At 51.0% G+C, this 27,061-nt stretch overlaps 1 protein-coding gene across 1 annotated transcript in view; it reads left to right on the top strand.

The window, feature by feature from the left end:
• EPOR (erythropoietin receptor) overlaps positions 1-27,061 on the top strand; it is a 59,743-nt gene that overhangs the window by 27,112 nt on the left and 5,570 nt on the right. The window contains exons 2-5 of the mRNA XM_073654280.1: positions 15,457-15,580; positions 15,709-15,890; positions 17,327-17,496; positions 18,704-18,854. Of these exons, the coding sequence (XP_073510381.1) occupies positions 15,457-15,580; positions 15,709-15,890; positions 17,327-17,496; positions 18,704-18,854 (627 nt within the window). The remainder of the gene's footprint in view (positions 1-15,456; positions 15,581-15,708; positions 15,891-17,326; positions 17,497-18,703; positions 18,855-27,061) is intronic.

Raw genomic sequence — 27,061 nt, forward strand, 5'->3', positions numbered from 1 at the left:
CGGGGTGGTGAATGCGGTCTTCTCCCGGTCCGCCTCTGCTACAGGAACCTGCCAGTACCCGCTAGTGAGATCCAAGGTAGAGAAGAAGTTAGCAGATCTTAAAGCAGCCAATGACTCCTCTATCCTTGGTAAGGGGTACGCATCCTTGTGTGTGATACGGTTGATTTTCCGGTAATCTACACACATCCTCATGGTGTTGTCTTTCTTTTTGACTAAAACTAGTGGGGCTGCCCAGGGGCTACAGCTATCCCGGATTACCCCAGCCTCCTTCATGTCTCTAAGCATCCCCTTGGCGTGTTGGTAATGTGCAGGGGGTACGGGTCGATACCTCTCTTTTATGGGAGGATGATCTCCCGTGGGGATGCGGTGTTCTACCCCCTTGACTCGCCCGAAGTCTAACGGGTGTTTACTAAACACTCTCTCATACTCTTGAACCACCCGATAGACTCCTTGTTTCTGGTGTGAGGGAGTGGAGTCAGTACCCAGATGTAGTTGCTGACACCAGTCCTCCATGTCTTTCTTAGAGCCGTTACCTTCCTCCGGGTGAGATGGAGGCAAGGGTTCCACAGATTGTATAGAATTTTGATTAGTGGTATATAATTTGGCTAGCGTGGCATACCGGGGCAGGTACACTTCCCTCTCCCCGATATTTATTATGCGAACGGGCACCCTCCCATGGCGTACATTGACCACCCCCCGTGCTGTCAAAATGGTGGGCCTACTGTCTGAGTAAACTGGTTCTACCATTGCCTGGTAATCTCTACCTCTCAGACCAATAGCTGCCCGGCACCAAATCATCATTTCACTTTTTGGGGGCATGGCAATAGGAAAAGGGTCACACATTCTTACGCTACCAATCTCACCGCCGGAGAGTTCCACTTGTTGCCGTTGCATCAGTGCCCGGATCTCTTTCTGGAGCACCCGCTGCTCGCCGGAGCTGGCATTCTTGGCAACCTGCTGTAAAAGGAAAATCACCTCTGCAAGACAATTTTCAATTACATTAGTTCCTAGAGTTATTTTTGGGTGACTCTCATGTTTGTCAATATCTACAATGATTAGTCCCTGTGCGGCCAGTTCGACTCTACCAATTTTGATGGTCACCTCTTTAAATCCGATCTGTGGCACGGGCTGACCATTGCTGGCGATGATACTCAAGTCGTCGTCAGGGTAGCGGGTAATATCCGAGTCATTCCAGTACTGCTTGAAGAGCACGTACGGGATGGTGGTGACCTGTGACCCGGTGTCCAGTAGGGCACTCATGGGAATGCCATCCAGTACCACAGGCAAGACTGGACGTCCTCCCACATATCTGTCGCGCCAGTTCGATGGGCCTGGTGATCTTTTTCCTGGGGGTTGGCCCTCTACCCCAGGTTGTGCCCGTTTAAAGAACAGTACCTTTCCATATGTCCGGGTTGATTGCAGCGGCGGCAGATGGGTCGTCCGTCCTCGCTGTATCGGTCACTGGGTCTTCCTCTGGCCGGTGGGGTCCTCCTTGGTCGACGCCACGGGATGTCCTCCGGTCCGGATGCCAGCTGGATCTTCCCTGGAGTGGAAACCTGTAAAGACTGCACAGTTCGGGTTAGCGCAGCAACGCTTTTAGCTAGCTCTTGGACCTGATGGTGTAGGTCTGGAGCCGGGTCATTGTCCAAAGCCTGCGCATCAGCTCCCACAGGCCCTGCTGACAAGGGCGCCGCCTCCTGGTAGTAAGTGGTAGTGGGGCGTCTGTGGGTCACAACGCCACCTGGTGCCGGTTCTCGGAGCACCCGGATGGCTCTGTCCTTGAACTGTGCAAATTCTAGATGAGGGTCCTGTAAGGCCATTGCCCGCAACTGGGTGCGGTGGGCATTGCAATATAAACCCTCTATAAATTGTTCGGTCAACAGCCTGTCCTCGTTTCCCACTCCATTAGGGTCGGTCTGCTTAATGGCCCTCAGGGCCTCTTGTAGGTTGAGTGCATAGTCCCTTATACTCTCATGCGCTCGCTGCTTGCACCCGTAGAATCTAAGTTTAATCTCGGCTGAGGTGCGGGTATCAAAGGTGTCCTTCAGCCGGGTTAGTATCCCTGCGACAGTCTTCCTCCCAGGTGGCCAGGATTTTACTTCCCTTTTGGCTGCCCCAGTTAGTTGGGCCACCAGGATGCTCACTTTTTGCTCTTCTGTGAGGGGGTACACCTGGAAGAGGCTATCCAGCTTTTCTCTAAAGTCATGCAGGGTATGTGACTCCCCTGAGTACTGGGGTAGCCAAGCTGCTCCCGGGATATAGGGCATGGTGAAGGGCATAACTGCAACAGCGGTAGCGCTGGCGGGGGTTGAGGCAGTGGAGCTCTCCTCCGTATCCGACATCTTCCTCCCCCCTAGTGGACCGTGGCCTACCTTGCGATGATCCTGTTCCGTAGGCCGCGGCTCCGCAGTGGATCGTCAGGGTTGAGGACCTTCCGTCGCGCTCCTGTGACGTCGGCGTCTGCTGGGCTCCTTCCAGGACCTTACGCAACGTCCGGACGTGAGGCGGGGCTTCAGTTCTCGCGCGCTTTCGGAGTCCACGCCCCTCTTCTTCCCGCGCGGCGTCCTCAAGATGGCGTCCAATGGCGGGAAAACTCCACGGATGGCGGGAAGAAGGCTGAAGATGGCGCCGGATGGCGGGAAACTTCACCGATGGCGGGAAGAAGGCTGAAGATGGCGCCGGATGGCGGGAATCTTCACCGATGGCGGGAATCTTCACCACTGGTAAGTTTGAACAGTCTTTGCTTTTCAGGCACGCAGTACCCGGTGGTTGCGGGCACGTGATCCTGCCGACTACGCCAAAGTTGACGCGCCCCTGGGCCTGTGTCGCGCTGCGTTGCGCACGCGGGAGCTTACCCGGAGCCGGATCTGTTTAGGGTTGTAGTCTCGTGGCGGTGACCCGGTCCGTGCCCAGGGAGTCAAACTGGACGGCAGTCTGTTAGCGGTAGAAAATGGTTGATGACTACGCCACCCGTTGAATGCAGCCAGGGGGCTGCAGCTGCAGGGCAGACCGCTGAGGCCGGTGGAAGGATGGTGCAGCGTGATAGTATAACCCCCAACGGGAGGGGTATGGCCTCAGGGCAGCCGACGTGGATGATGGGGGTAGCAGGAACCACTCAGAGACGGTATGGTAGCGTTCAGGGTCTTTACTGGTAACAACGATAGACCCTCCCGGAGTACTTGCTAGCGAACGGGGCCTGGTCAGTCCTTGAGCAGATGGGATCTCCCCTGGCCAGGCGTAGTTGTAGGCCTCCCAAGCTGACTGTACTCTTCTGGCTACCTTGCTAGAAGCTGATGTAAGTAGCCCACGTCCCTGAGTGTACCGTGTGGTGCTCACCCGTATGGCCGGTGACTCGGGGCCTTCTAATGGCTTCCGCTCCACGATGGCGGTGCTGGTCCCACGCGTGTGACCGGGCCTTCGGGCTTCTGGGCCAGGGGACCTGAAATCCCCTGCCTGACGGATTCTGCTGCTGGGTAGAAGTTAGTCCCCACAGCCTCGGACTCCGGGTCCGGTAAAGAATCTTCTTAGTCAGGGCGAACTCTGCAGCTGCCAGCCCCTGACTCCTTGGAACTGCTGTTTCTTCCTATGCTGTCTCTACTTCTTCTCTTCTTCTACTCACTCACCCTGCCTCAGCCCCGGGTTTATACAGGGGAAGTTCTTCCCCTCCCAAGACTGGGCAGGAGGTGTGGCATGCACAGGATCCCTGACCAAAGGACCTCCCACCTGCTCTCAGACGTAATATCTCTATCACTGTGACAACCAGACCCCTGGGGTGTCACATGTACACTTATGCACACGTAGCGAAAAAGATGCGTTTTTATCTGACCTTTTTCTGCAGGAGTCCGTTCCATAATACACAATAACAATCAGCTCAGATTACTATGTTTTGTTGCATTTTTTTCATCCTTTTTCCTCTTTATTTGATGCATTTGATATTCTTGATGCAGGAGATTTTCTGCACAAAAAAATCTCAACGGAAAAAACATTGCACTTACGTGGGAACACGGCCTAATTTCTATTAAACGCTTGCCATCTTGTGAAAACCTGGTTAAAAGACGTCAATAAGTCTGAACAGGAGCAAGTTGTTTTCCCATACAAATCATCAGGACCATTCTTTTGATAATTTTGTTAGTACTTTTTTCAGCCATTTATTTCAGCAAACCGCTTCTTAAAAAATGGCGGAAAAAAACGCAGTGTGAACAGACACTTAGAAAGACATTAAACTATTCTTCAGGTGAGAAGAAAAACTTTTAATAGTCAATTCAATCAAATTTGATGAGCTCTGCCAGCAATTTCATACAGACCAGCTATCACGGGGGTACCGCAACAGAGAGGTCTCCTCTAGTTCAGAGGTCAGAAGATCATGGCGCCTGGCAGGGGCGTACATAGGAATCATGGGGCCCCATAGCAGAAGATCTAATTGGGCCCCACCCCACAAAAAAAATGTAAAAAATTATCGAGGTCACAGAAGAGCATATTTCACAACTTTACATCCTTTACATAGTAATTTTCCTCCTGCTGAAGTCATAGATTCCTCTTTCATTGCCCCATAAAGTATGATGCCAACAAAAGTGCCCCCCAAACACAGTATGATGCCCCCATGGTAAATTTCTCCACATGCGCAGTATAATGACCCTACTGTACCCCATCTCAACTCCCAGGACAAAGTATGCTGACCCCAACACAGTATGATCCCCCCAACTGTGACCCCCTAGAGCTAGAGAGGATGGTACGTAAAGGAGGCTGTTATACATAATAAAAGATGAAACTATATAACTAAGGACGGCGCTATACATAAGTGAGTACACTATATACTAAGGGACTGTGCTATACATAATAAGGCTACATTCCTGCATCTGTGTGCAGTGTCGGTGTGCTGCCCGCTTTTACAGACGCATTGAGCATGTCCTATTCTGATCCCCAAAATCGGATCAGAACAGGACATTCTCTGACCCTCACGGATCTCATTCTCAGATCTGTGATTTTTATAGATGTGTGAATGGATCTTTAAAACTCTACGAATCTGTGGACCGTCCGATAAAAAAATCTGGCAGCACACGGACATTTCACAGAATGCAGCCTAAGGGATTTTACAGTTAAAATTATCACTCCAAGTCACACAGTGCAGATATAGAATAATATTTACATCCAGGCACTTACCGCTGACGTCTCATCTGATCAGAGATGGTTTCTGCTGTTTCTTCTCCGTCTTGTCAGACCTTCATGTCGACATCTCCAAGCCATGTCTCGTCTTGTCACAATGATCAGTGTAGCCCTAAAAATAACAAGGTCACATATATTGTATATATACATGTGTCTCCCCCACACTGCACCCCTGACTACAGATATGTACCCCACCATTAATATACTATTAGCCACTTAGTAATCAAAATATAAAGTGATAAGCAGCACTGTGCCCCCCATTAACTATAATCTCCACTGGCCAATAATATAAATTATTCAGTCTCTGTGACTCTCCCCTATTAACTGTAAGGCTATGTGCACATACAAAGCTTTACAGCACAAGCAAAGTGAAACCTCCATAATTGCTCTCTCCCAGCACCCCCGTCATTACTCTTTCCCAGTACCCCCGTCATTGCTCTTTCCCAGCACCCCCGTCATTGCTCTGTCCCAGCACCCCCGTCATTGCTCTGTCCCAGCACCCCCCTCATTGCTCTGTCCCAGCACCCCCTGTCATTGCTCTGTCCCAGCATCCCCGTCATTGCTCTCCCCCAGCATCCCCGTCATTGCTCTCCCCCAGCACCCCCGTCATTGCTCTCCCCCAGCTCCCCCGTCATTGCTCTCCCCCAGCACCCCCATCATTGCTCTCTCCAAGAACCCCCATCATTGCTCTCCCCATCCCCACCATTGCTCTCTCCCAGCACCTCCATTATGGCTCTCTCCCAGCACCTCAATCATTGCTCTCTCCCACCATCCCCATCATTGCCCTTCCCAATCAAATCATTGCTCTCCCCAACCCCATCATTGCTCTCCCCATCCCCATCATAGCTCTCCCCAGCCCCACCATTCCCATCATTGCTCTCCCCAGCCCCACCATCCCCATCATTGCTCTCCCCAGCCCCATCATTGCTCTCCCCAGCCCCACCATCCCCATCATTGCTCTCCCCAGCCCCATCATTGCTCTCCCCAGCCCCACCATCCCCATCATTGCTCTCCACAACCCCATCATTGCTCTGCCCAGCCCCACCTTTGCTCTCCCCATCGCAACCATCCCCATTATTGCTCTCCCCAGCCCCACCATCCCCATCATTGCTCTACTCAGCCTCACCATCCTCATCATTGCTCTCCCCATTGCCACCATCCCCATCATTGCTGTCCCCCACCTCCCCTCATTCACCTGTTACTCTCCCCAGCGTTTCAGTAAAAAAAAAAAAAAAATACAACTTACCTGTCAGCCTGCTCCCCTGCAGCATCCTCATTCCCGGCAACTTTCTCCATGACCCAGGTGCCCGCAGCATGATGATGTCATCAAGCTGAGCGCGACTGTGTCAGGGAGGAAGCGCCGGGCAAGAAGCAGAGGACGGATCCCTCAGCTCCGCTGCCATTTTTCCTGTCAGCAGCAGAGCTGCAGGGATCGCTCCCTGCCCGCCGCGTGTGATGAGGGCAATCTGGCCATGGGCTCCTATGGCTTCAGGCTCCAAAAAGCAGGCTAGATTGCCCTCAATATTAGCCGCCTGGCAAGGTCCCCCCTGACCTTCTAGGCCCCGGTGCAGCTGCACTGGCGGTATGTCCGCCCCTGGACTGCTATGGGGCCCACGGGCCTCATATCAGTTGTGTGGCCTGCCGCCATTGGCGGTACACCACTAGCACCTGGCAACACATGCACCTGCACTAGATGGATCTGCTTTGCCTTCCAGGTAGCTGTGTAGATTTTCTTTGCTATGGTGTTGCACGGGTTAAGCTGTGCACATTTGACTTGCTCTGTTGTTGCAAGGGTTAAACTCTTCTGCTTGTCTCCTAAAGCCATCCTGTGTTATCTCATCTGTTCTGATTTCTTCACTCCCCTCTGGTATAAGTCCTCACCTTTTAGCTTGAGTAGTTGCCAGTGATAGCTTGCTATACCTTGGAGTTGGTTTGGGAGTTGTGAGCAGTGGATTGAGAAGCCGTTTTGGAGTCGTCTCTGGAGATTACTGTTTGGAAGTTTGTTGGGTGTCTTCCGTTTCCTTATCTCCTTTTTGGTTTGCCTCTTCCTTCCTTTCCCATTATATACCATTACAGTCTAGGTGTGCTGAGAGTGATTGCTGTTTTCTTTTATCCTCGTCTGTCTCCCTTGGTGTCTGTATTATAGAGCAGGACTAGTGTTCCTGCTGCCCCATGCACTAGCCAGGGCCGTGCTTAGGGCAAGACAGGGACAGGAACGTGATCGCAGCATGGGGTGAAAGAAGCCATATAGGAACGTCAGTGAGCTCAGGGTTGCGCAGGGTAAGATTCAGGGATGCCCTTTTAATCTTTCCCTAGTCGCAGGGCATCCCTTCCCATCCATCCCGCCGTGCGCCATCTGGCTCCTTAGTGGTGCGTGACAATGGCCCACAAATGAATGAATTTGGACTCTCGGGTGACAGTATCCCTGAGGTGCTCTGCCTCTCGTGTTGTATCATCCTACTAATATTATAAATGCGAAAGTTTGTGAGTATGTATGTTTGTTACTCTTTCACGAAAAAACGACTGGACGGATTTGCATGAAACTTTACAGTAATATAGATTATACATCGGAATAACATATAGGCTACAATTTGTAATGATTTTATGTAATTTTGGTCGTAATATAACGATACATGTCAATTAAGTCGGAAAAAAATCTGGCCTCTGAGAGCTATCTTGGCGTACGCTGCCTAAACCGTTGGAGTTACACAAAGATGATGTACCGTAGAATTGTTTGTCTTGAATAGTTCTAAATAAAAGTCCGCGACAGCATATATCTACCTTTTATGTGGAAGCCACTATGACCAAAATTGTGAACCATAAATTTAATTAAATTAGATACTATTTTACAATGCACATTTTAGTATATTTATCAAACTTTTTAGTATATTTATCAAACTCTTATATACACACATACACAGGTGATATTTAAATGGCTGATTTACAGCAGTCAGAAGAGATTGATAATACAATAATTTGCCCATAGTGGATCATTGTATAGTGAGGTCACAGTTGCCGCCTGTCCACAGTCAGAATACAGGGGTGATCATATACCGTGGCCAGGTACAAGTGTGGCACAGGGGGTTCGCACACGACCCCCAGGGACTGACATTTCCTAGAAACTTTGGCAGCTGTCAGTCATGAGCTCACCCTGATACATTACACTCTGGAAACAGCTGAAGGGAGAAGGATAATTTATGACATTTTCTCAGACTTAAAAAAAAAATAGCCCAGAAAACAGCCCATATATCAGGAACAGGTTACTAGGGAACTACACGTCCCAGCACGGCCTGCCCGCGCCCACAGCCCGGGGGGAGTGTGAGGCTTCCTCCTGCAGGTTGCCCGGATGCACCGGGCCGTCATTGTCCTCACACAGGGGGTCCCCGCCGCCATTGTCCCTCCACATAACACCGTATAATAAAACATACGCTCACCTGCGCCAGCTGCTGCAGCCGGGACAGTTCCGAGCGCCTCACCTGGGCGGAGGGGAAGTGACTCACACACGGGGAGGGGCAGTAACCTGAGCGCGGCTCCATGGAGGATGCACACACTGCAGCCTGACAGCACCGGCAGCAGCGCTACACAAATGGCGTCCTCCCCTCCTGTGTGCAGCACAGCCCTGTGTGTGTGCAGCGCAGCATGTCACCCACAGCACCAGCAGGCTGCTCTCAGCTCCCACAGAGCACTGGGAATGGTTGCTATGGGTAACCGCCCACAGCTGCTCCTCATAGACCAATCATATACAACTGATATCGTCTGTACAGCGATCGTAATATAACTAATTAGATTGTTTTAGTATTTTGTTTGACCTTTACTAAGTACCTATTTTGTAATTAGTACTTATAAAAATGCCGCGAAAGCGTAAGTCTAACATTTCGCAAAGCTCTAATAAAGCCCGAGCTATGAAAATAATTAGACGTGATGAGACGTCTCAACAAGCCGAGCAACGAAGGCTTGAGCAGGCGGTGCGTTGTGCGGCACATAGAGCTGCAGAGACTCCAGAACAATCCCAAGCCCGACGTGAACAGCATGCGGAGTTTTTGGCATCTCAACGGGCTGCTGAAACTCCAGAACAGTCCCAAGCTCGATGTGAACGGAATGCGGAGTATCTGGCATCTCAACAGGCTGCTGAAACTCCAGAACAGTCCCAAGCTCGACGTGAACAGCATGCGGAGTATCTGGCGTCTCAACGGGCTGCTGAAACTCCAGAACAGTCCCAAGCTCGACGTGAACAGCATGCGGAGTATCTGGCGTCTCAACGGGCTGCTGAAACTCCAGAACAATCCCAAGCCCGACGTGAACAGCATGCGGAGTATCTGGCGTCTCAACGGGCTGCTGAAACTCCAGAACAGTCCCAAGCCCGACGTGAACAGCATGCGGAGTATCTGGCGTCTCAACGGGCTGCTGAAACTCAAGAACAGTCCCAAGCCCGACGTGAACGGAATGCGGAGTATCTGGCGTCTCAACGGGCTGCTGAAACTCCAGAACAATCCCAAGCCCGACGTGAACAGCATGCGGAGTATCTGGCGTCTCAACGGGCTGCTGAAACTCCAGAACAGTCCCAAGCCCGACGTGAACAGCATGCGGAGTATCTGGCATCTCAACGGGATGCTGAAACTCCAGAACAGTCCCAAGCTCGACGTGAACAGCATGCAGAGTATCTGGCGTCTCAACGGGCTGCTGAAACTCCAGAACAGTCCCAAGCCCGACGTGAACAGCATGCGGAGTATCTGGCGTCTCAACGGGCTGCTGAAACTCCAGAACAGTCCCAAGCTCGACGTCAGCAGCAAGCGACTTACGTGGCGTCCCAAAGAGCCACTGAAACTTATGAAATGGCCGAATCTCGCAGACGCACTGTTGCTGAAAGGGCAGCACAGCGACGTCAAACATTTACAAGAAATACATGGATATTGTTTAATAAAGCTGCATTTGAGTATGACGAGACTCTTGATTATGAAACTCACAAGCTTATAAAAATAGAAGCAATGACCATAGATTGCAAATATTGCGGAGCTCTTAAGTGGAAAGAGGAAGCAGCAGGTATGTGGTGTTTGGGCGGGAAAGTAGCTCTTCCTTATATAGACGAGCCAGTTCAACCTTTAAAAGAGCTTTTCTCTAATGAAACTGATGAATCTCGCCTTTTTCTAAATAATATAAGAAAATACAACATGTGCTTTCATATGACGTCTTTTGGAGCAGATCAAATTGTCTCAATGCCAGGGTTTTGCCCGACCTTTACAATACAAGGACAAGTATACCACCGTATCGGTTCTTTAATTCCTACGTCCATTTCGCAACCACAATTTTTACAAGTTTATTTCATAGGTGACGAAGAAGAACAAATGAACAGGCGTACTGAGTGCGTGCAAAGCGTAGATAGAAACATAGTTAAAAAATTACAACGAGTACTTCACGACCACAACATTTTGGTGCATGAATTTAAAACGGCTAGAGACAGAATGATCAATGACGATCATTTCAAAGTAGTGATTCACCCAGACCGTGTACCACGTGGTCAACATGAGAGACGATTCAATGCCCCTACTACAAATGAAATAGCTGCTGTAATAGTTAGTAGCGAACAAACTATGTCTCGGGACATCGTTGTGCAGCCGCGCGATGGCATGCTCACTAGGGCTCCCGATACACATAGATTCTATGACGCTCTCGAGTACCCAATAATTTTTTGGAAAGGACAAGAGGGGTACAGCATTGATATTCCTCAGATAAATCCAATTACCAAACAAGCAATGCCAAGCAAAAAGGTGTCCTGCAAAGATTTTTATGCCTTTCATTTGATGGTCCGTCGCAGCGATTTTAATTTGATGCTTAAGTGTAGGCTCCTACTTCATCAGTTTCTGGTCGACATGTATGTAAAGATGGAAAGTGAGCGCTTAAGGTTCATTTCTTTAAATAAAAAAAAACTGCGCGCAGAAAATTATATTCACTTGCAAGATGCAATAAGAAATGATGCGGATTTGGATCCAAATAACTTAGGTCAGATGGTGATTCTCCCGTCATCATTTGTAAATAGCCCGAGATACCTACACGAATACACACAAGATGCGTTCACATACGTACGTAATTATGGGAGGCCTGATTTATTTATTACAATGACTTGCAACCCCGCTTGGCCAGAAATCACCAAAGAGCTTATGGCTGGTCAAAATTCAACGGACAGACATGACTTAACAGCTCGAGTATTTAGAATAAAAGTACAGAAGCGAGGTTTGCCTCATGTGCACTTACTGCTGTGGTTAAAGGAAAAATTGCATCCGAACCAAATTGACGAAATCATATGTGCTGAGATACCAAACCCAGAAACCGATCAAAAGCTCTATGATACAGTGACAAAGAATATGATTCACGGGCCATGTGGTACATTCAATTCTTCATCGCCATGCATGAAGGAAGGAAAATGTACCAAAAAATATCCGAGGAAGCTTTTAAAAGACACTCAAACCAATGACAAAGGTTATCCTTTGTACAGGCGCAGAGCACCAGAGAATGGTGGACGCACGACGATTATAAAAACCCGTAGAGGAACACAGGAAATATTGGTGGACAATAGCTGGGTGGTCCCATATTCTCCACTCTTATCAAAAAATGTTAATTCTCATTTAAATGTAGAGTTCTGTAATACGGTACAGGCGATAAAATATATTTGTAAATATATTAATAAGGGTAGCGACCAGGCTATTTTTAACAAGGGAATGTTAACATTGACCCAAGAGATGAGGTGCAGACCTTTAGAACCGGCCGATGTTAGTAGTAACGAAGCAGCGTGGCAGATCTTAGGTCTGCCTCTGCACGAGAGACACCCAACCGTCACTCATCTCGCGATTCATTTACCCAATGGCGAGAGGGTTTACTTTACGGAAAATAATTTTAGAGAGAGATTAGAAGCACCACCTAAAACTACACTAACTGCATTTTTCCTGTTGTGCCAAAGTGATACGCTTGCAAAAACATTACTTTACATTGATGTGCCTCGCTACTATACTTGGAATGTGGCACGGAAGCAATGGAAACGTCATTTACAAGGAACACCTGTCGATGGCTGGCCAGGTGTGAAGGCAGGAGACGCTCTAGGTCGCATTTGCACGGTGCACGTTAGCAATTTTGAATGTTATTGCTTGCGTATGCTGCTGAATGTAATAAGGGGTCCAACCAACTTCTCGGATTTAAAAACATTTGAAGGTCAAGAACTTGCAACTTTTCGGCAGGTGTGTGAGAAGATGGGGTTGTTGGAAGATGATAACCACTGGGATACCACCTTAGAAGAGGCCGTGCTATGTCGCTCCCCGGCGCAAATAAGAGAGCTGTTTGCCATATTGATATGCACTTGCGGTTTATCCAATCCTCTACAACTCTGGCACAAGTATAAAACTGCGTTATCAGAGGATATCATGCACAGATTTGAAAGAATGGATCACGTTAACGATGATCTCTGTTTCAATGAGGCGTTGGGGCTTATCGAGGACAAAATATTAATAATTTCTGGAAAGAAATTGTCCGATTTTGGTCTACCCTCACCGCGGCGTAGAAGAGAGCTGTCGAACGAGTTGATAAAAGAGCTAAGCTATGATACCAACCAGTTAGACGCTCACGTTTGCGAAACTGAGCCACGTTTGCTACCTGATCAAAGAGAGATTTATCACAAAATAGTAGGACGAGTTGAGAATGGTGAAGGCGGACTTTTTTTCCTTGATGCCCCGGGTGGTACAGGAAAAACTTTCTTGCTTAATTTACTTTTAGCAAAAATTTGTAGCGGTCATAACGTTGCATTAGCTGTGGCTTCCTCTGGAATTGCTGCAACATTGCTAAGCGGTGGACGGACGGCACATTCAGTCTTTAAATTACCTCTTAATCTGGTGAACGAAGAAACCCCATCGTGTAATATCAGCAAGAGCAGCGCCCGTGGCCTCCTGTTGCAACAGTGCAAACTAATCGTGTGGGACGAGTGCACAATGTCACACAAACGCGCCATCGAAGCTCTTGATCGTTGTCTACAAGACTTACACAGTAAACAAACAATAATGGGTGGTGTGGTTGTTTTATTGGCTGGGGACTTTAGGCAAACTTTGCCTGTCATCGAGCGAGGCACTGCAGCAGACAAAATTAACGCATGTCGGAAATCATCATATTTATGGACCAAAGTTGAAAAGCTGCACCTCACCACCAACATGCGTGTCCAGTTATTCAGTGATCTAGAGTCGGGCGCGTACGCTGAGAAACTGCTCGAGATCGGTGAAGGTTGAATCGAAACTGACGAAGAAGGTATGGTTCTATTCACTAACCAATTTTGTCATGTTGTGGATTCGGAAGACGCACTTATTGCTCAAGTTTTTCCAAATTTGCAACAAAACATCCACGATGAAAATTGGCTATGTGAAAGAACTATACTAGCACCAAGAAATGAAATAGTTGCGAAAATCAATAAAATTATCTTGGACCAAGTAACCAGCGATGCAACAACCTACAACTCCATCGACAGTCATGTCATCTGAAGACTGTACGAGCTACCCCGTGGAGTTTCTTAACTCTTTGGAGCTATCCGGGGTCCCATCTCATAAGCTCGAATTAAAGGTCGGTATACCCGTTTTGTTAATGCGCAACTTGAACGCCCCGAGATTATGTAATGGCACTAGATTGCGAGTCACTGAACTAGGCAGGCACATTGTAAAGGCCACAATTTTAACTGGAGAAGCTAAGGGTGAAAATATTCTTATACCACGCATCCCAATAATACCCAATAACTTACCCTTTAATTTCAAACGTTTGCAGTTCCCACTTAAAGTTGCATTTTCAATGACCATCAATAAATCGCAAGGGCAAACTTTGAAGGTAGCGGGGATACATTTAGGCGCGCCCTGTTTTTCCCACGGTCAGCTATACGTAGCTTGCTCACGTGTTTCTAAATCGCAAAATCTACATATTTTCGCTGAACGAAAGAAATCAAATAACATAGTTTACAGGAGTATATTGCAGTAAAAACACATAGATAAATTACCTGCAGATGTCCATTATTCCAATTACATACTAATTCTTTACTAACACAAACAATATTAAACGCAAGTAAGTTCAGTCCGTCCTGTTTATTAATCAGTGTTTAGTAATCCGTTTGTGATGAAATTTGATATGGATAATTTCAAGCCTGGGGAAGGACATAGGGCTACTTTTTATAAACACACCATACAGGCGAAGATTATATAAAACTGTAAACCTGATTGACTGACACACCTAGCGGTCAACGCACAGCCGAAACCACTGAACTTAGCATCTTGAAATTTGCAGATTCTATTATAGCTTAAATGAGCACTAAGAAAGGAATTTTGATAATTCCACCCTCAAGAGTTTCCCTCTTCATATTATAGGGGTTCAAAGATTGTATGGAATCCGTCAGTTTTGAAGTTAGACATCTGAAATTTTGGATGTACGAGTAACTAAATAAGATTATTTTTTTTTTACTATTAAGATTATTTTTTTTTAGTATTAAGATTATTTTTTTTTACTATTAAAATGATCTGTCACGAAACTTAATGTGGCAGACCAAATTCCACGCGAAGCGAAGCCGCGGGTAAAAGCTAGTCTACCTATAATTTTAAGCTTTAAATTACTTTCTCAAGGGGACTGTCTGGGAATATATAATTATTTTTTTTAATATAGGGTTATTAGCATTGAAAATACCAAACACACCAATACTCACGCTCACAGGCCCAGCGATGCCTCTCCGCTGCTGCTTTGGTCTTAGTTGACAGGTTGCAGCGGTGAAGCCACAACACGTAACCTCTGCAGCCAACAGTGAGTTCAGTAGCTCTGCTGATTTAGACAGCACAAGCTGCTGAGCCTAGTGAATGGCTGCAGCGGTCACATGCAGAGGTGTAAATGAAGCCTTAAGCTAGAGATTAAAAGGCACAGGAGAGGCTGCAGACTGTACCTGTGCAGCTGCATGTGTCGCAGGTCGGAAAAACCTTACATCAGCGACAGAAAAGTGGGAGATCCAGTGACAACAGATTACTGTGTGGAGGTTTGTAGGTTGTCAGTTGTCACCCGATACATTTGCCTATTTTGCTATAGCACATTGACAGCGTTTCTCTAGTTTTTTATTAATCTGCACAGACGCAAAGTGTCAGAGGACAATGCCAGCTCGTGTTGCAGTGCTGGATAACACGTCGACTCTTTGCAAGTCTTTGTGCCGCCATGTTGCCGAGCCTGATAGCCTCGCAGCAAAGAAATGATTGGCAAGCCATAGTTGTTACTGACCGACTGTTACTCTCCTCGTTTCCACAGTGTCCAGCGTCATCGGAAATAAGTCTGTGCTTCCTTTGTGCTTCACAACCACCATATTTGATCTGACGTGTTTTTGGGGAAGTGGCCGATCGGACTCTTCCAGCTATACCTTTCATTATAAACTGTGAGTATCAAAGTAAATCAGAAACCACTGCCAGGAATCGCCTGGTCTGACCGCCATTACCCGGCCACCCAGAGGTATTTACATGCACTTTTAACAAATTATATTAATTTAATTTTTCTCTTTACCAGTGATGGGGAAACAGAAACTTGTAAACTTAAGACGGTGGCTGCTCACAATGGCACCTGGTGGCACGTCTGTCAGTTTCCTGTTGGAAAGGTTGCTTTGTATTCTGCGGATCCTTATCACGTCACAGTGACAGACAACTGGGAGAACAGCAGCTTCAGACGAAACTGTAGACCTGAAGACGTTGGTAAGAAACTCTGCCGGCCTCGTCTGCATATAATGTACTGACACACGACATACAGAAACCTCAGTCATAATGGTTCACCCAGGCGTCCGGGAGTAACGTGTAAGAGGGGGTTCAAGTGGACCCCCATGCGAGCTAAGCCAAGAGGTGGGACCGCTGCGTTACATTCAGCACTTTTTTGCCACTGACCACTACTGAGTTGCGGGTGGGTTACTTTTCAGCTTCTGAATTTTTATACTGGCTGGCATATAATGGTGGCACTCTTGCTGGCACTGCTAAAGGGCCACTTAAAAGTCTTTATAAACCACTCATAGTAATACCTTACTGATTCACCACCGCTCCCGTTCTTCATAGGTTCCCCTCCATTCTTTATACTTTCTGCTCCAACTGTGCATGTGACTGCTGCAGCCAATCACCAACCAACACATTGCTGCCATGGCCTGTGATTGTCTGCAGCCGACACATGTCCATCCAGACAGAATGGGTAGTACAGAGTCAGTCTTTATACTTCCTGCTTTAGACAGACACATGACTGCTGTAGCCAATCACTGCTTGAATTTGAGACCAGCACATCCCTAATACTGCTAGTAATTGGCTGCAGTGGTCACATGTTTGTCCTGAAAGTCAGGAAGTAGAAAGACTGACTCTGTACTGCCCATTCTTTCTGGACAGACATGTGACCAGTCACTGTAGTAGTGATACCATGTTGACTAGCAATGTGGCCAGTGATTGGCTGCAGCAATCACTTCTCTGTCCAGAAAGACCAGTAATTGCCAAGACTGAGTTTGTACTACTTAGTCTTTCTAGATGAACGCAGCCAATCACTGGTTACAGTTCTGATCAATATGGTACTACTACGACAGTGATTGGCCAAAGCAGTCACATGTCCATCCAGAGAGAACAATAAGTATTGACTCTGTCTTTGTACTTCCTGCTCCGTTTGGACATATGCGACCACTGCAGCCAATCACTAGTCGCAATGATGACTAGCACATCCCGACTATAGCCAGTGTTTGGCTGCTTCAATCACCTGCCCACCTAGAAAGTGCAGGATGTACAAAGACAGACTCTGTGCTACCTAGTCTGTATGGATGGAGAAGTGACTGCTGCGGCCAATCACTTGCGGTAATAGTAACGTGTTGATCAGCACTGATTACAGTGATTGGCTGCAGATGTCCAACATTTAACAAAAAAAGCAGGAAGCCGAGAGACAGGTGGGAGCCCCGAGAAGCATAGACCATTGATTGGTGATTATTTACCTTTTTACTATTTGACACCATTTCTGAGCTATTTTTTTTTTTTGTGTAAAAACGCTTTAAGTGTCCGGTGAAAGTCTACCATGAGGATAGCCGGGGCCACCAGCTGTGGGGCTATGACCAGTATTTGAGAATTCTGCTTCTTAATAGAAACCTTTGCAGCCATTTTCTTTCTCTTTGAAGTCTATCTGGAGCCCATTGTAAACATCATAGTAAAAGAGCAATCCAAGCCGCTGGGATTATTGATCATATTCGAAGTTACTAATATTTCTATGCTGTCCAACTCCATGATGTACGAAGTGAGATACACGCGAGATGAAAGCAGCGTGCCAAAAACTGAGAGGTTTCAAAAGGTAAGAACACAAGGTAACGAGGAGTAATGTGGGTGTACAATGACATCACTGCACTAAACGAGGCATAAAATGGTCGTACAATGACATCACTGCACTAAACGAGGCATAAAATGGTCGTACAATGACATCACTGCACCAAACGAGGCATAAAATGGTCGTACAATGACATCACTGCACTAAACGAGGCATAAAATGGTCGTACAATGACATCACTGCACTAAACGAGGCATAAAATGCTCGTACAATGACATCACTGCACTAAACGAGGCATCAAATGGTCGTACAATGACATCACTGCACTAAACGAGGCATAAAATGGTCGTACAATGACATCACTGCACTAAACGAGGCATAAAATGGTCGTACAATGACATCACTGCACTAAACGAGGCATAAAATGGTCGTACAATGACATCACTGCACTAAACGAGGCATAAAATGGTCGTACAATGACATCACTGCACTAAACGAGGCATAAAATGGTTGTACAATGACATCACTGCACTAAAGGAGGCATAAAATGGTCGTACAATGACATCACTGCACTAAACGAGGCATAAAATGGTCGTACAATGACATCACTGCACTAAATGAGGCATAAAATGGTCGTACAATGACATCACTGCCCTAAACGAGGCATAAAATGGTCGTACAATGACATCACTGCACTAAATGAGGCATAAAATGGTCGTACAATGACATCACTGCCCTAAACGAGGCATAAAATGGTCGTACAATGACATCACTGCACTAAATGAGGCATAAAATGGTCGTACAATGACATCACTGCCCTAAACGAGGCATAAAATGGTCGTACAATGACATCACTGCACTAAACGAGGCATAAAATGGTCGTACAATGACATCACTGCACTAAACGAGGCATAAAATGGTCGTACAATGACATCACTGCCCTAAACGAGGCATAAAATGGTCGTACAATGACATCACTGCACTAAACGAGGCATAAAATGGTCGTACAATGACATCACTGCCCTAAACGAGGCATAAAATGGTCGTACAATGACACATCAATGCATTAAACAAGGCAGAATGTGAGCGTACGATGACATCACGGCAATAAACAAGGTGTAATGTGAGCGTACGATGACATCACTGTACTAAACGACGTATACTGTGGGCATACGGTGACATCACTGCACTCGTAGTTTACTTTCTAATCGACGGCCTGTTTGTTTTCATTCAGGTACCAGTACAGCAGGGCTACGTGAAACTTTTCCTCTATGGCGTTATCAAAGGGGCTGAGTACACACTTAGTGTGAGAGCCAAAGCAGATGAGTTTTATGACGGCTACTGGAGTCATTGGGCCGATGATGTTCACATTAAGATATCAAATGGTGAGTACACAGTGAAAACACAGAAGCTGCCATCCGTCCTGCACCACAGCTAGGTGGCAGTAGAGAGCAGCATTTCTCTAAAGGGTGACAGTGTAGAACAGCACTTTAACAGACAGCAGTAAAGAGCAATATATATTCAATAGGTCAATAGGTGGCACATGAGAGCAGCACTTCCTTAGTAGTTTAGAATAGAGAGAAGCACTTGTGTTGGCATTAAAGAAACAGCACTTTACTAATAGGTGGTAGTAGAGGGCGGCACTTCAGTAAAAAGTGACAGCAGTTCAGTAACGGGTGGCAGCACAGAGCAGCAGTTCAGTAACGGGTGGCAGCAGAGCGGTGCTTCAGTATCAGGTGGCAGCAGAGAGCGGTGCTTCAGTAACGGGTGGCAGCAGAGAGCGGTGCTTCAGTAAAGGGTGGCAGCAGAGAGCGGTGCTTCAGTAAAGGGTGGCAGCAGAGAGCGGTGCTTCAGTAACGGGTGGCAGCAGAGAGCAGTGCTTCAGTAACGGGTGGCAGCAGAGCGGTGCTTCAGTATCAGGTGGCAGCAGAGAGCGGTGCTTCAGTAACGGGTGGCAGCAGAGAGCGGTGCTTCAGTATCAGGTGGCAGCAGAGCGGTGCTTCAGTAACGGGTGGCAGCAGAGAGCGGTGCTTCAGTATCAGGTGGCAGCAGAGAGCGGTGCTTCAGTATCAGGTGGCAGCAGAGAGCGGTGCTTCAGTAACGGGTGGCAGCACAGAGCAGCAGTTCAGTAACGGGTGGCAGCAGAGAGCTGCGCTTCAGTAAAGGGTGGCAGCAGAGAGCGGTGCTTCAGTAACGGGTGGCAGCAGAGAGCAGTGCTTCAGTAACGGGTGGCAGCAGAGAGCGGTGCTTCAGTAATGGGTGGCAGCAGAGAGCGGCTCTTCAGTAAGAGGTGGCAGCAGAGAGCAGCAGTTCAGTAACGGGTGGCAGCAGAGAGCGGCGCTTCAGTAACGGGTGGCAGCAGAGAGCGGCGCTTCAGTAACGGGTGGCAGCAGAGAGCAGCAGTTCAGTAACGGGTGGCAGCACAGAGCAGCACTTCAGTAATGGGTGGCAGCAGAGAGCGGTGCTTCAGTAACGGGTGGCAGCAGAGAGCTGCGCTTCAGTAATGGGTGGCAGCAGAGAGCAGCACATCAATAACGGGTGGCAGCAGAGAGCAGCGCTTCAGTAACCGGTGGCAGCAGAGAGCGGCACTTCAGTTACGGGTGGCAGCAGAGAGCGGCACTTCAGTTACGGGTGGCAGCAGAGAGCTGCGCTTCAGTAACGGGTGGCAGCAGAGAGCAGTGCTTCAGTAACCGGTGTCAGCAGAGAGCTGCGCTTCAGTAACGGGTGGCAGCAGAGAGCAGTGCTTCAGTAACGGGTGGCAGCAGAGAGCAGCACATCAATAACGGGTGGCAGCAGAGAGCAGCACATCAATAACAGGTGGCAGCAGAGAGCGGCGCTTCAGTAACCGGTGTCAACAGAGAGCGGCGCTTCAGTAACGGGTGGCAGCAGAGAGCAGTGCTTCAGTAACGGGTGGCAGCAGAGAGCAGCACATCAATAACGGGTGGCAGCAGAGAGCAGCGCTTCAGTAACCGGTGGCAGCAGAGAGCGGCACTTCAGTTACGGGTGGCAGCAGAGAGCTGCGCTTCAGTAACGGGTGGCAGCAGAGAGCGGCGCTTCAGTAACGGGTGGCAGCAGAGAGCGGCGCTTCAGTAACGGGTGGCAGCAGAGAGCGGCTCTTCAGTAACAGGTGGCAGCAGAGAGCGGCGCTTCAGTAACAGGTGGCAGCAGAGAGCGGCTCTTCAGTAACAGGTGGCAGCAGAGAGCCGTGTTCAGTAACGGGTGGCAGCCGAGAGCGGCACTTCAGTAACCGGTGGCAGCAGAGAGCTGCGCTTCAGTAACGGGTGGCAGCAGAGAGCGGCGCTTCAGTAACGGGTGGCAGCAGAGAGCGGCGCTTCAGTAACGGGTGGCAGCAGAGAGCGGTGCTTCAGTAACGGGTGGCAGCCGAGAGCGGCACTTCAGTAACGGGTGGCAGCAGAGAGCGGCACTTCAGTAACGGGTGGCAGCAGAGAGCGGCGCTTCAGTAACGGGTGGCAGCAGAGAGCGGCGCTTCAGTAACGGGTTGCAGCAGAGAGTGGCGCTTTAGTAACGGCTGGCAGCAGAGAGCTGCGCTTCAGTAACGGGTGGCAGCAGAGAGCTGCGCTTCAGTAACGGGTGGCAGCAGAGAGCTGCGCTTCAGTAACGGGTGGCAGCAGAGAGCGGCTCTTCAGTAACAGGTGGCAGCAGAGAGCGGTGCTTCAGTAACGGGTGGCAGCAGAGAGCTGCGCTTCAGTAACGGGTGGCAGCAGAGAGCGGCGCTTCAGTAACGGGTGGCAGCAGAGAGCTGCGCTTCAGTAACGGGTGGCAGCAGAGAGCTGCGCTTCAGTAATGGGTGGCAGCCGAGAGCGGCGCTTCAGTAACGGGTGGCAGCAGAGAGCGGCTCTTCAGTAACGGGTGGCAGCAAAGAGCTGCGCTTCAGTAACGGGTGGCAGCAGAGAGCGGCGCTTCAGTAACGGGTGGCAGCAGAGAGCGGCGCTTCAGTAACGGGTGGCAGCAGAGAGCTGTGCTTCAGTAACGGGTGGCAGCAGAGAGCAGTGCTTCAGTAACGGGTGGCAGCAGAGAGCAGCTCTTCAGTAACGGGTGGCAGCAGATAGCTGCGCTTCAGTAACGGGTGGCAGCAGAGAGCGGTGCTTCACTAACGGGTGGCAGCAGAGAGCTGCGCTTCAGTAACGGGTGGCAGCAGAGAGCAGCGCTTCAGTAACGGGTGGCAGCAGAGAGCTGCGCTTCAGTAACGGGTGGCAGCAGAGAGCTGCGCTTCAGTAATGGGTGGCAGCAGAGAGCGGCGGTTCAGTAACGGGTGGCAGCAGAGAGCGGCGCTTCAGTAACGGGTGGCAGCAGAGAGCGGTGCTTCAGTAACGGGTGGCAGCCGAGAGCGGCGCTTCAGTAACGGGTGGCAGCCGAGAGCGGCACTTCAGTAACGGGTGGCAGCAGAGAGCGGCGCTTCAGTAACGGGTGGCAGCAGAGAGCGGCGCTTCAGTAACGGGTGGCAGCAGAGAGCTGCGCTTCAGTAAAGGGTGGCAGCAGAGAGCTGCGCTTCAGTAACGGGTGGCAGCAGAGAGCTGCGCTTCAGTAACGGGTGGCAGCAGAGAGCGGCTCTTCAGTAACAGGTGGCAGCAGAGAGCGGTGCTTCAGTAACGGGTGGCAGCAGAGAGCTGCGCTTCAGTAACGGGTGGCAGCAGAGAGCGGCGCTTCAGTAACGGGTGGCAGCAGAGAGCTGCGCTTCAGTAACGGGTGGCAGCAGAGAGCTGCGCTTCAGTAATGGGTGGCAGCCGAGAGCGGCGCTTCAGTAACGGGTGGCAGCAGAGAGCGGCTCTTCAGTAACGGGTGGCAGCAAAGAGCTGCGCTTCAGTAACGGGTGGCAGCAGAGAGCGGCGCTTCAGTAACGGGTGGCAGCAGAGAGCGGCGCTTCAGTAACGGGTGGCAGCAGAGAGCAGTGCTTCAGTAACGGGTGGCAGCAGAGAGCAGCTCTTCAGTAACGGGTGGCAGCAGATAGCTGCGCTTCAGTAATGGGTGGCAGCAGAGAGCGGCGCTTCAGTAACAGGTGGCAGCAGAGAGCGGTGCTTCACTAACGGGTGGCAGCAGAGAGCTGCGCTTCAGTAACGGGTGGCAGCAGAGAGCAGCGCTTCAGTAACGGGTGGCAGCAGAGAGCTGCGCTTCAGTAACGGGTGGCAGCAGAGAGCTGCGCTTCAGTAACGGGTGGCAGCAGAGAGCGGCAGTTCAGTAACGGGTGGCAGCAGAGAGCGGCGCTTCAGTGACGGGTGGCAGCAGAGAGCGGCGCTTCAGTAACGGGTGGCAGCCGAGAGCGGCGCTTCAGTAACGGGTGGCAGCAGAGAGCGGCGCTTCAGTAACGGGTGGCAGCAGAGAGCGGCGCTTCAGTAACGGGTGGCAGCAGAGAGCGGCGCTTCAGTAACGGGTGGCAGCAGAAAGCTGCGCTTCAGTAACCGGTGGCAGCCGAGAGCGGCACTTCAGTAACGGGTGGCTGCAGAGAGCAGCGCTTCACTAACGAGTGGCAGCAGAGAGCGGCGCTTCAGTAACGGGTGGCAGCAAAGAGCAGCGCTTCAGTAACGGGTTACAGCAGAGAGCTGCACTTCAGTAACGGGTGGCAGCAGAGAGCGGCGCTTCAGTAACGGGTGGCAGCAGAGAGCGGTGATTCAGTAACGGGTGGCAGCAGAGAGCGGTTCTTCAGTAACGGTTGGCAGCAGAGAGCAGCTCTTCAGTAACAGATGGCAGCAGAGAGCGGCGCTTCAGTAACGGGTGTCAGCAGAGAGCGGCGCTTCAGTAACGGGTGTCAGCAGAGAGCTGCTCTTCAGTAACAGGTGGCAGCAGAGAGCTGCGCTTCAGTAACGGGTGGCAGCAGAGAGCGGCGCTTCAGTAACGGGTGGCAGCAGAGAGCGGCTCTTCAGTAACAGGTGGCAGCAGAGAGCGGCTCTTCAGTAACAGGTGGCAGCAGAGAGCGGCTCTTCAGTAACAGGTGGCAGCAGAGAGCGGTGTTCAGTAACGGGTGGCAGCCGAGAGCGGCACTTCAGTAACCGGTGGCAGCAGAGAGCGGCGCTTCAATAACGGGTGGCAGCAGAGAGCGGGGCTATAGTAACGGGTGGCAGCAGAGAGCAGCGCTTCAGTAACGGGTGGCAGCAGAGAGCTGCCCTTCAGTAACGGGTTACAGCAGAGAGCGGCGCTTCAATAACGGGTGGCAGCAGAGAGCTGCGCTTCAGTAACGGGTGGCAGCAGAGAGCTGCGCTTCAGTAACGGGTGGCAGCAGAGAGCTGCGCTTCAGTAACGGGTGGCAGCAGAGAGCGGCTCTTCAGTAACAGGTGGCAGCAGAGAGCGGTGCTTCAGTAACGGGTGGCAGCAGAGAGCTGCGCTTCAGTAACGGGTGGCAGCAGAGAGCGGCGCTTCAGTAGCGGGTGGCAGCAGAGAGCTGCGCTTCAGTAACAGGTGGCAGCAGAGAGCTGCGCTTCAGTAACGGGTGGCAGCAGAGAGCGGTGATTCAGTAATGGGTGGCAGCAGAGAGCGGTTCTTCAGTAACGGTTGGCAGCAGAGAGCAGCTCTTCAGTAACAGATGGCAGCAGAGAGCGGCGCTTCAGTAACGGGTGTCAGCAGAGAGCGGCGCTTCAGTAACGGGTGTCAGCAGAGAGCTGCTCTTCAGTAACAGGTGGCAGCAGAGAGCTGCGCTTCAGTAACGGGTGGCAGCAGAGAGCGGCGCTTCAGTAACAGGTGGCAGCAGAGAGCGGCTCTTCAGTAACAGGTGGCAGCAGAGAGCGGCTCTTCAGTAACAGGTGGCAGCAGAGAGCGGCTCTTCAGTAACAGGTGGCAGCAGAGAGCGGTGTTCAGTAACGGGTGGCAGCCGAGAGCGGCACTTCAGTAACCGGTGGCAGCAGAGAGCGGCGCTTCAATAACGGGTGGCAGCAGAGAGCGGCGCTTCAGTAACGGGTGGCAGCAGAGAGCGGTGCTTCAGTAACGGGTGGCAGCAGAGAGCAGCAGTTCAGTAACGGGTGGTAGCAGAGAGCAGTGCTTCAGTAACAGGTGGCAGCAGAGAGCGGCTCTTCAGTAACAGGTGGCAGCAGAGAGCGGCACTTCAGTAACGGGTGGCAGCAGAGAGCAGCACTTCAGTAACGGGTGGCAGCAGAGAGCGGCGCTTCAGTAACGGGTGGCAGCAGAGAGCTGCGCTTCAGTAACAGGTGGCAGCAGAGAGCGGCGCTTAAGTAACGGATGGCAGCAGAGAGCGGCGCTTCAGTAACGGGTGGCAGCAGAGAGCGGCTCTTCAGTAACAGGTGGTAGCAGAGAGCGGCGCTTCAGTAACAGGTGGCAGCAGAGAGCGGCTCTTCAGTAACAGGTGGCAGCAGAGAGTGGCTCTTCAGTAACAGGTGGCAGCAGAGAGCGGCTCTTCAGTAACGAGTGGCAGCAGAGAGCGGTGTTCAGTAACAGGTGGCAGTAGAGAGCGGTGTTCAGTAACGGGTGGCAGCAGAGAGCTGCTCTTCAGTAATGGGTGGCAGCAGAGAGCTGCTCTTCAGTAACGGGTGGCAGCAGAGAGCGGTGCTTCAGTAACGGGTGGCAGCAGAGAGCAGCAGTTCAGTAACGGGTGGTAGCAGAGAGCAGTGCTTCAGTAACAGGTGGCAGCAGAGAGCGGCTCTTCAGTAACAGGTGGCAGCAGAGAGCGGCACTTCAGTAACGGGTGGCAGCAGAGAGCAGCACTTCAGTAACGAGTGGCAGCAGAGAGCGGCGCTTCAGTAACGGGTGGCAGCAGAGAGCGGCGCTTCAGTAACTGGTGGCAGCAGAGAGCGGCTCTTCAGTAACGGGTGGCAGCAGAGAGCAGCGCTTCAGTAACGGGTTGCAGCAGAGAGCTGCACTTCAGTAACGGGTGGCAGCAGAGAGCGGCGCTTCAGTAACGGGTGGCAGCAGAGAGCTGCGCTTCAGTAACGGGTGGCAGCAGAGAGCTGCGCTTCAGTAACGGGTGGCAGCAGAGAGCTGCGCTTCAGTAACGGGTGGCAGCAGAGAGCGGCTCTTCAGTAACAGGTGGCAGCAGAGAGCGGTGCTTTAGTAACGGGTGGCAGCAGAGAGCTGCGCTTCAGTAACGGGTGGCAGCAGAGAGCGGCGCATCAGTAACGGGTGGCAGCAGAGAGCTGCGCTTCAGCAACTGGTGGCAGCAGAGAGCTGCGCTTCAGCAACGGGTGGCAGCCGAGAGCGGAGCTTCAGTAACGGGTGGCAGCAGAGAGCGGCGCTTCAGTAACGGGTGGCAGCAAAGAGCTGCGCTTCAGTAACGGGTGGCAGCAGAGAGCGGCGCTTCATTAACGGGTGGCAGCAGAGAGCGGCGCTTCAGTAACGGGTGGTAGCCGAGAGCGGCGCTTCAGTAACGGGTGGCAGCCGAGAGCGGCGCTTCAGTAACGGGTGGCAGCAGAGAGCGGCGCTTCAGTAACGGGTGGCAGCAGAGAGCTGCGCTTCAGTAACGGGTGGCAGCAGAGAGCGGCGCATCAGTAACGGGTGGCAGCAGAGAGCTGCGCTTCAGCAACTGGTGGCAGCAGAGAGCTGCGCTTCAGCAACGGGTGGCAGCCGAGAGCGGCGCTTCAGTAACGGGTGGCAGCAGAGAGCGGCGCTTCAGTAACGGGTGGCAGCAAAGAGCTGCGCTTCAGTAACGGGTGGCAGCAGAGAGCAGCGCTTCAGTAACGGGTGGCAGCAGAGAGCTGCGCTTCAGTAACAGGTGGCAGCAGAGAGCGGCGCTTAAGTAACGGATGGCAGCAGAGAGCGGCGCTTCAGTAACGGGTGGCAGCAGAGAGCGGCTCTTCAGTAACAGGTGGCAGCAGAGAGCGGCGCTTCAGTAACAGGTGGCAGCAGAGAGCGGCTCTTCAGTAACAGGTGGCAGCAGAGAGCGGCTCTTCAGTAACAGGTGGCAGCAGAGAGCGGCTCTTCAGTAACGGGTGGTAGCAGAGAGCAGTGCTTCAGTAACAGGTGGCAGCAGAGAGCGGCTCTTCAGTAACAGGTGGCAGCAGAGAGCGGCACTTCAGTAACGGGTGGCAGCAGAGAGCGGCGCTTCAGTAACGGGTGGCAGCAGAGAGCAGCACTTCAGTAACAGGTGGCAGCAGAGAGCGGTGCTTTAGTAACGGGTGGCAGCAGAGAGCTGCGCTTCAGTAACGGGTGGCAGCAGAGAGCGGCGCATCAGTAACGGGTGGCAGCAGAGAGCTGCACTTCAGTAATGGGTGGCAGCAGAGAGCGGCTCTTCAGTAACAAGTGGCAGCAGAGAGCTGCGCTTCAGTAACAGGTGGCAGCAGAAAGCGGTGCTTCAGTAACGGGTGGCAGCCGAGAGCGGCGCTTCAGTAACGGGTGGCAGCAGAGAGCGGCGCTTCATTAACGGGTGGCAGCAGAGAGCGGTGCTTCAGTAACGGGTGGCAGCAGAGATGCTTCAGTAACGGGTGGCAGCAGAGAGCTGCGCTTCAGTAACGGGTGGCAGCAGAGAGCGGCGCTTCAGTAACGGGTGGCAGCAGAGAGCGGCTCTTCAGTAACAGGTGGCAGCAGAGATGCTTCAGTAACGGGTGGCAGCAGAGAGCTGCGCTTCAGTAACGGGTGGCAGCAGAGAGCGGCGCTTCATTAACGGGTGGCAGCAGAGAGCGGCGCTTCAGTAACG

This window comes from Phyllobates terribilis, unplaced genomic scaffold (genome assembly GCF_046119375.1).
Source record: "Phyllobates terribilis strain yellow unplaced genomic scaffold, ASM4611937v1 Scaffold_11__3_contigs__length_659146591, whole genome shotgun sequence".
In the NCBI taxonomy this organism is placed as follows: Eukaryota; Metazoa; Chordata; class Amphibia; order Anura; family Dendrobatidae; genus Phyllobates; species Phyllobates terribilis.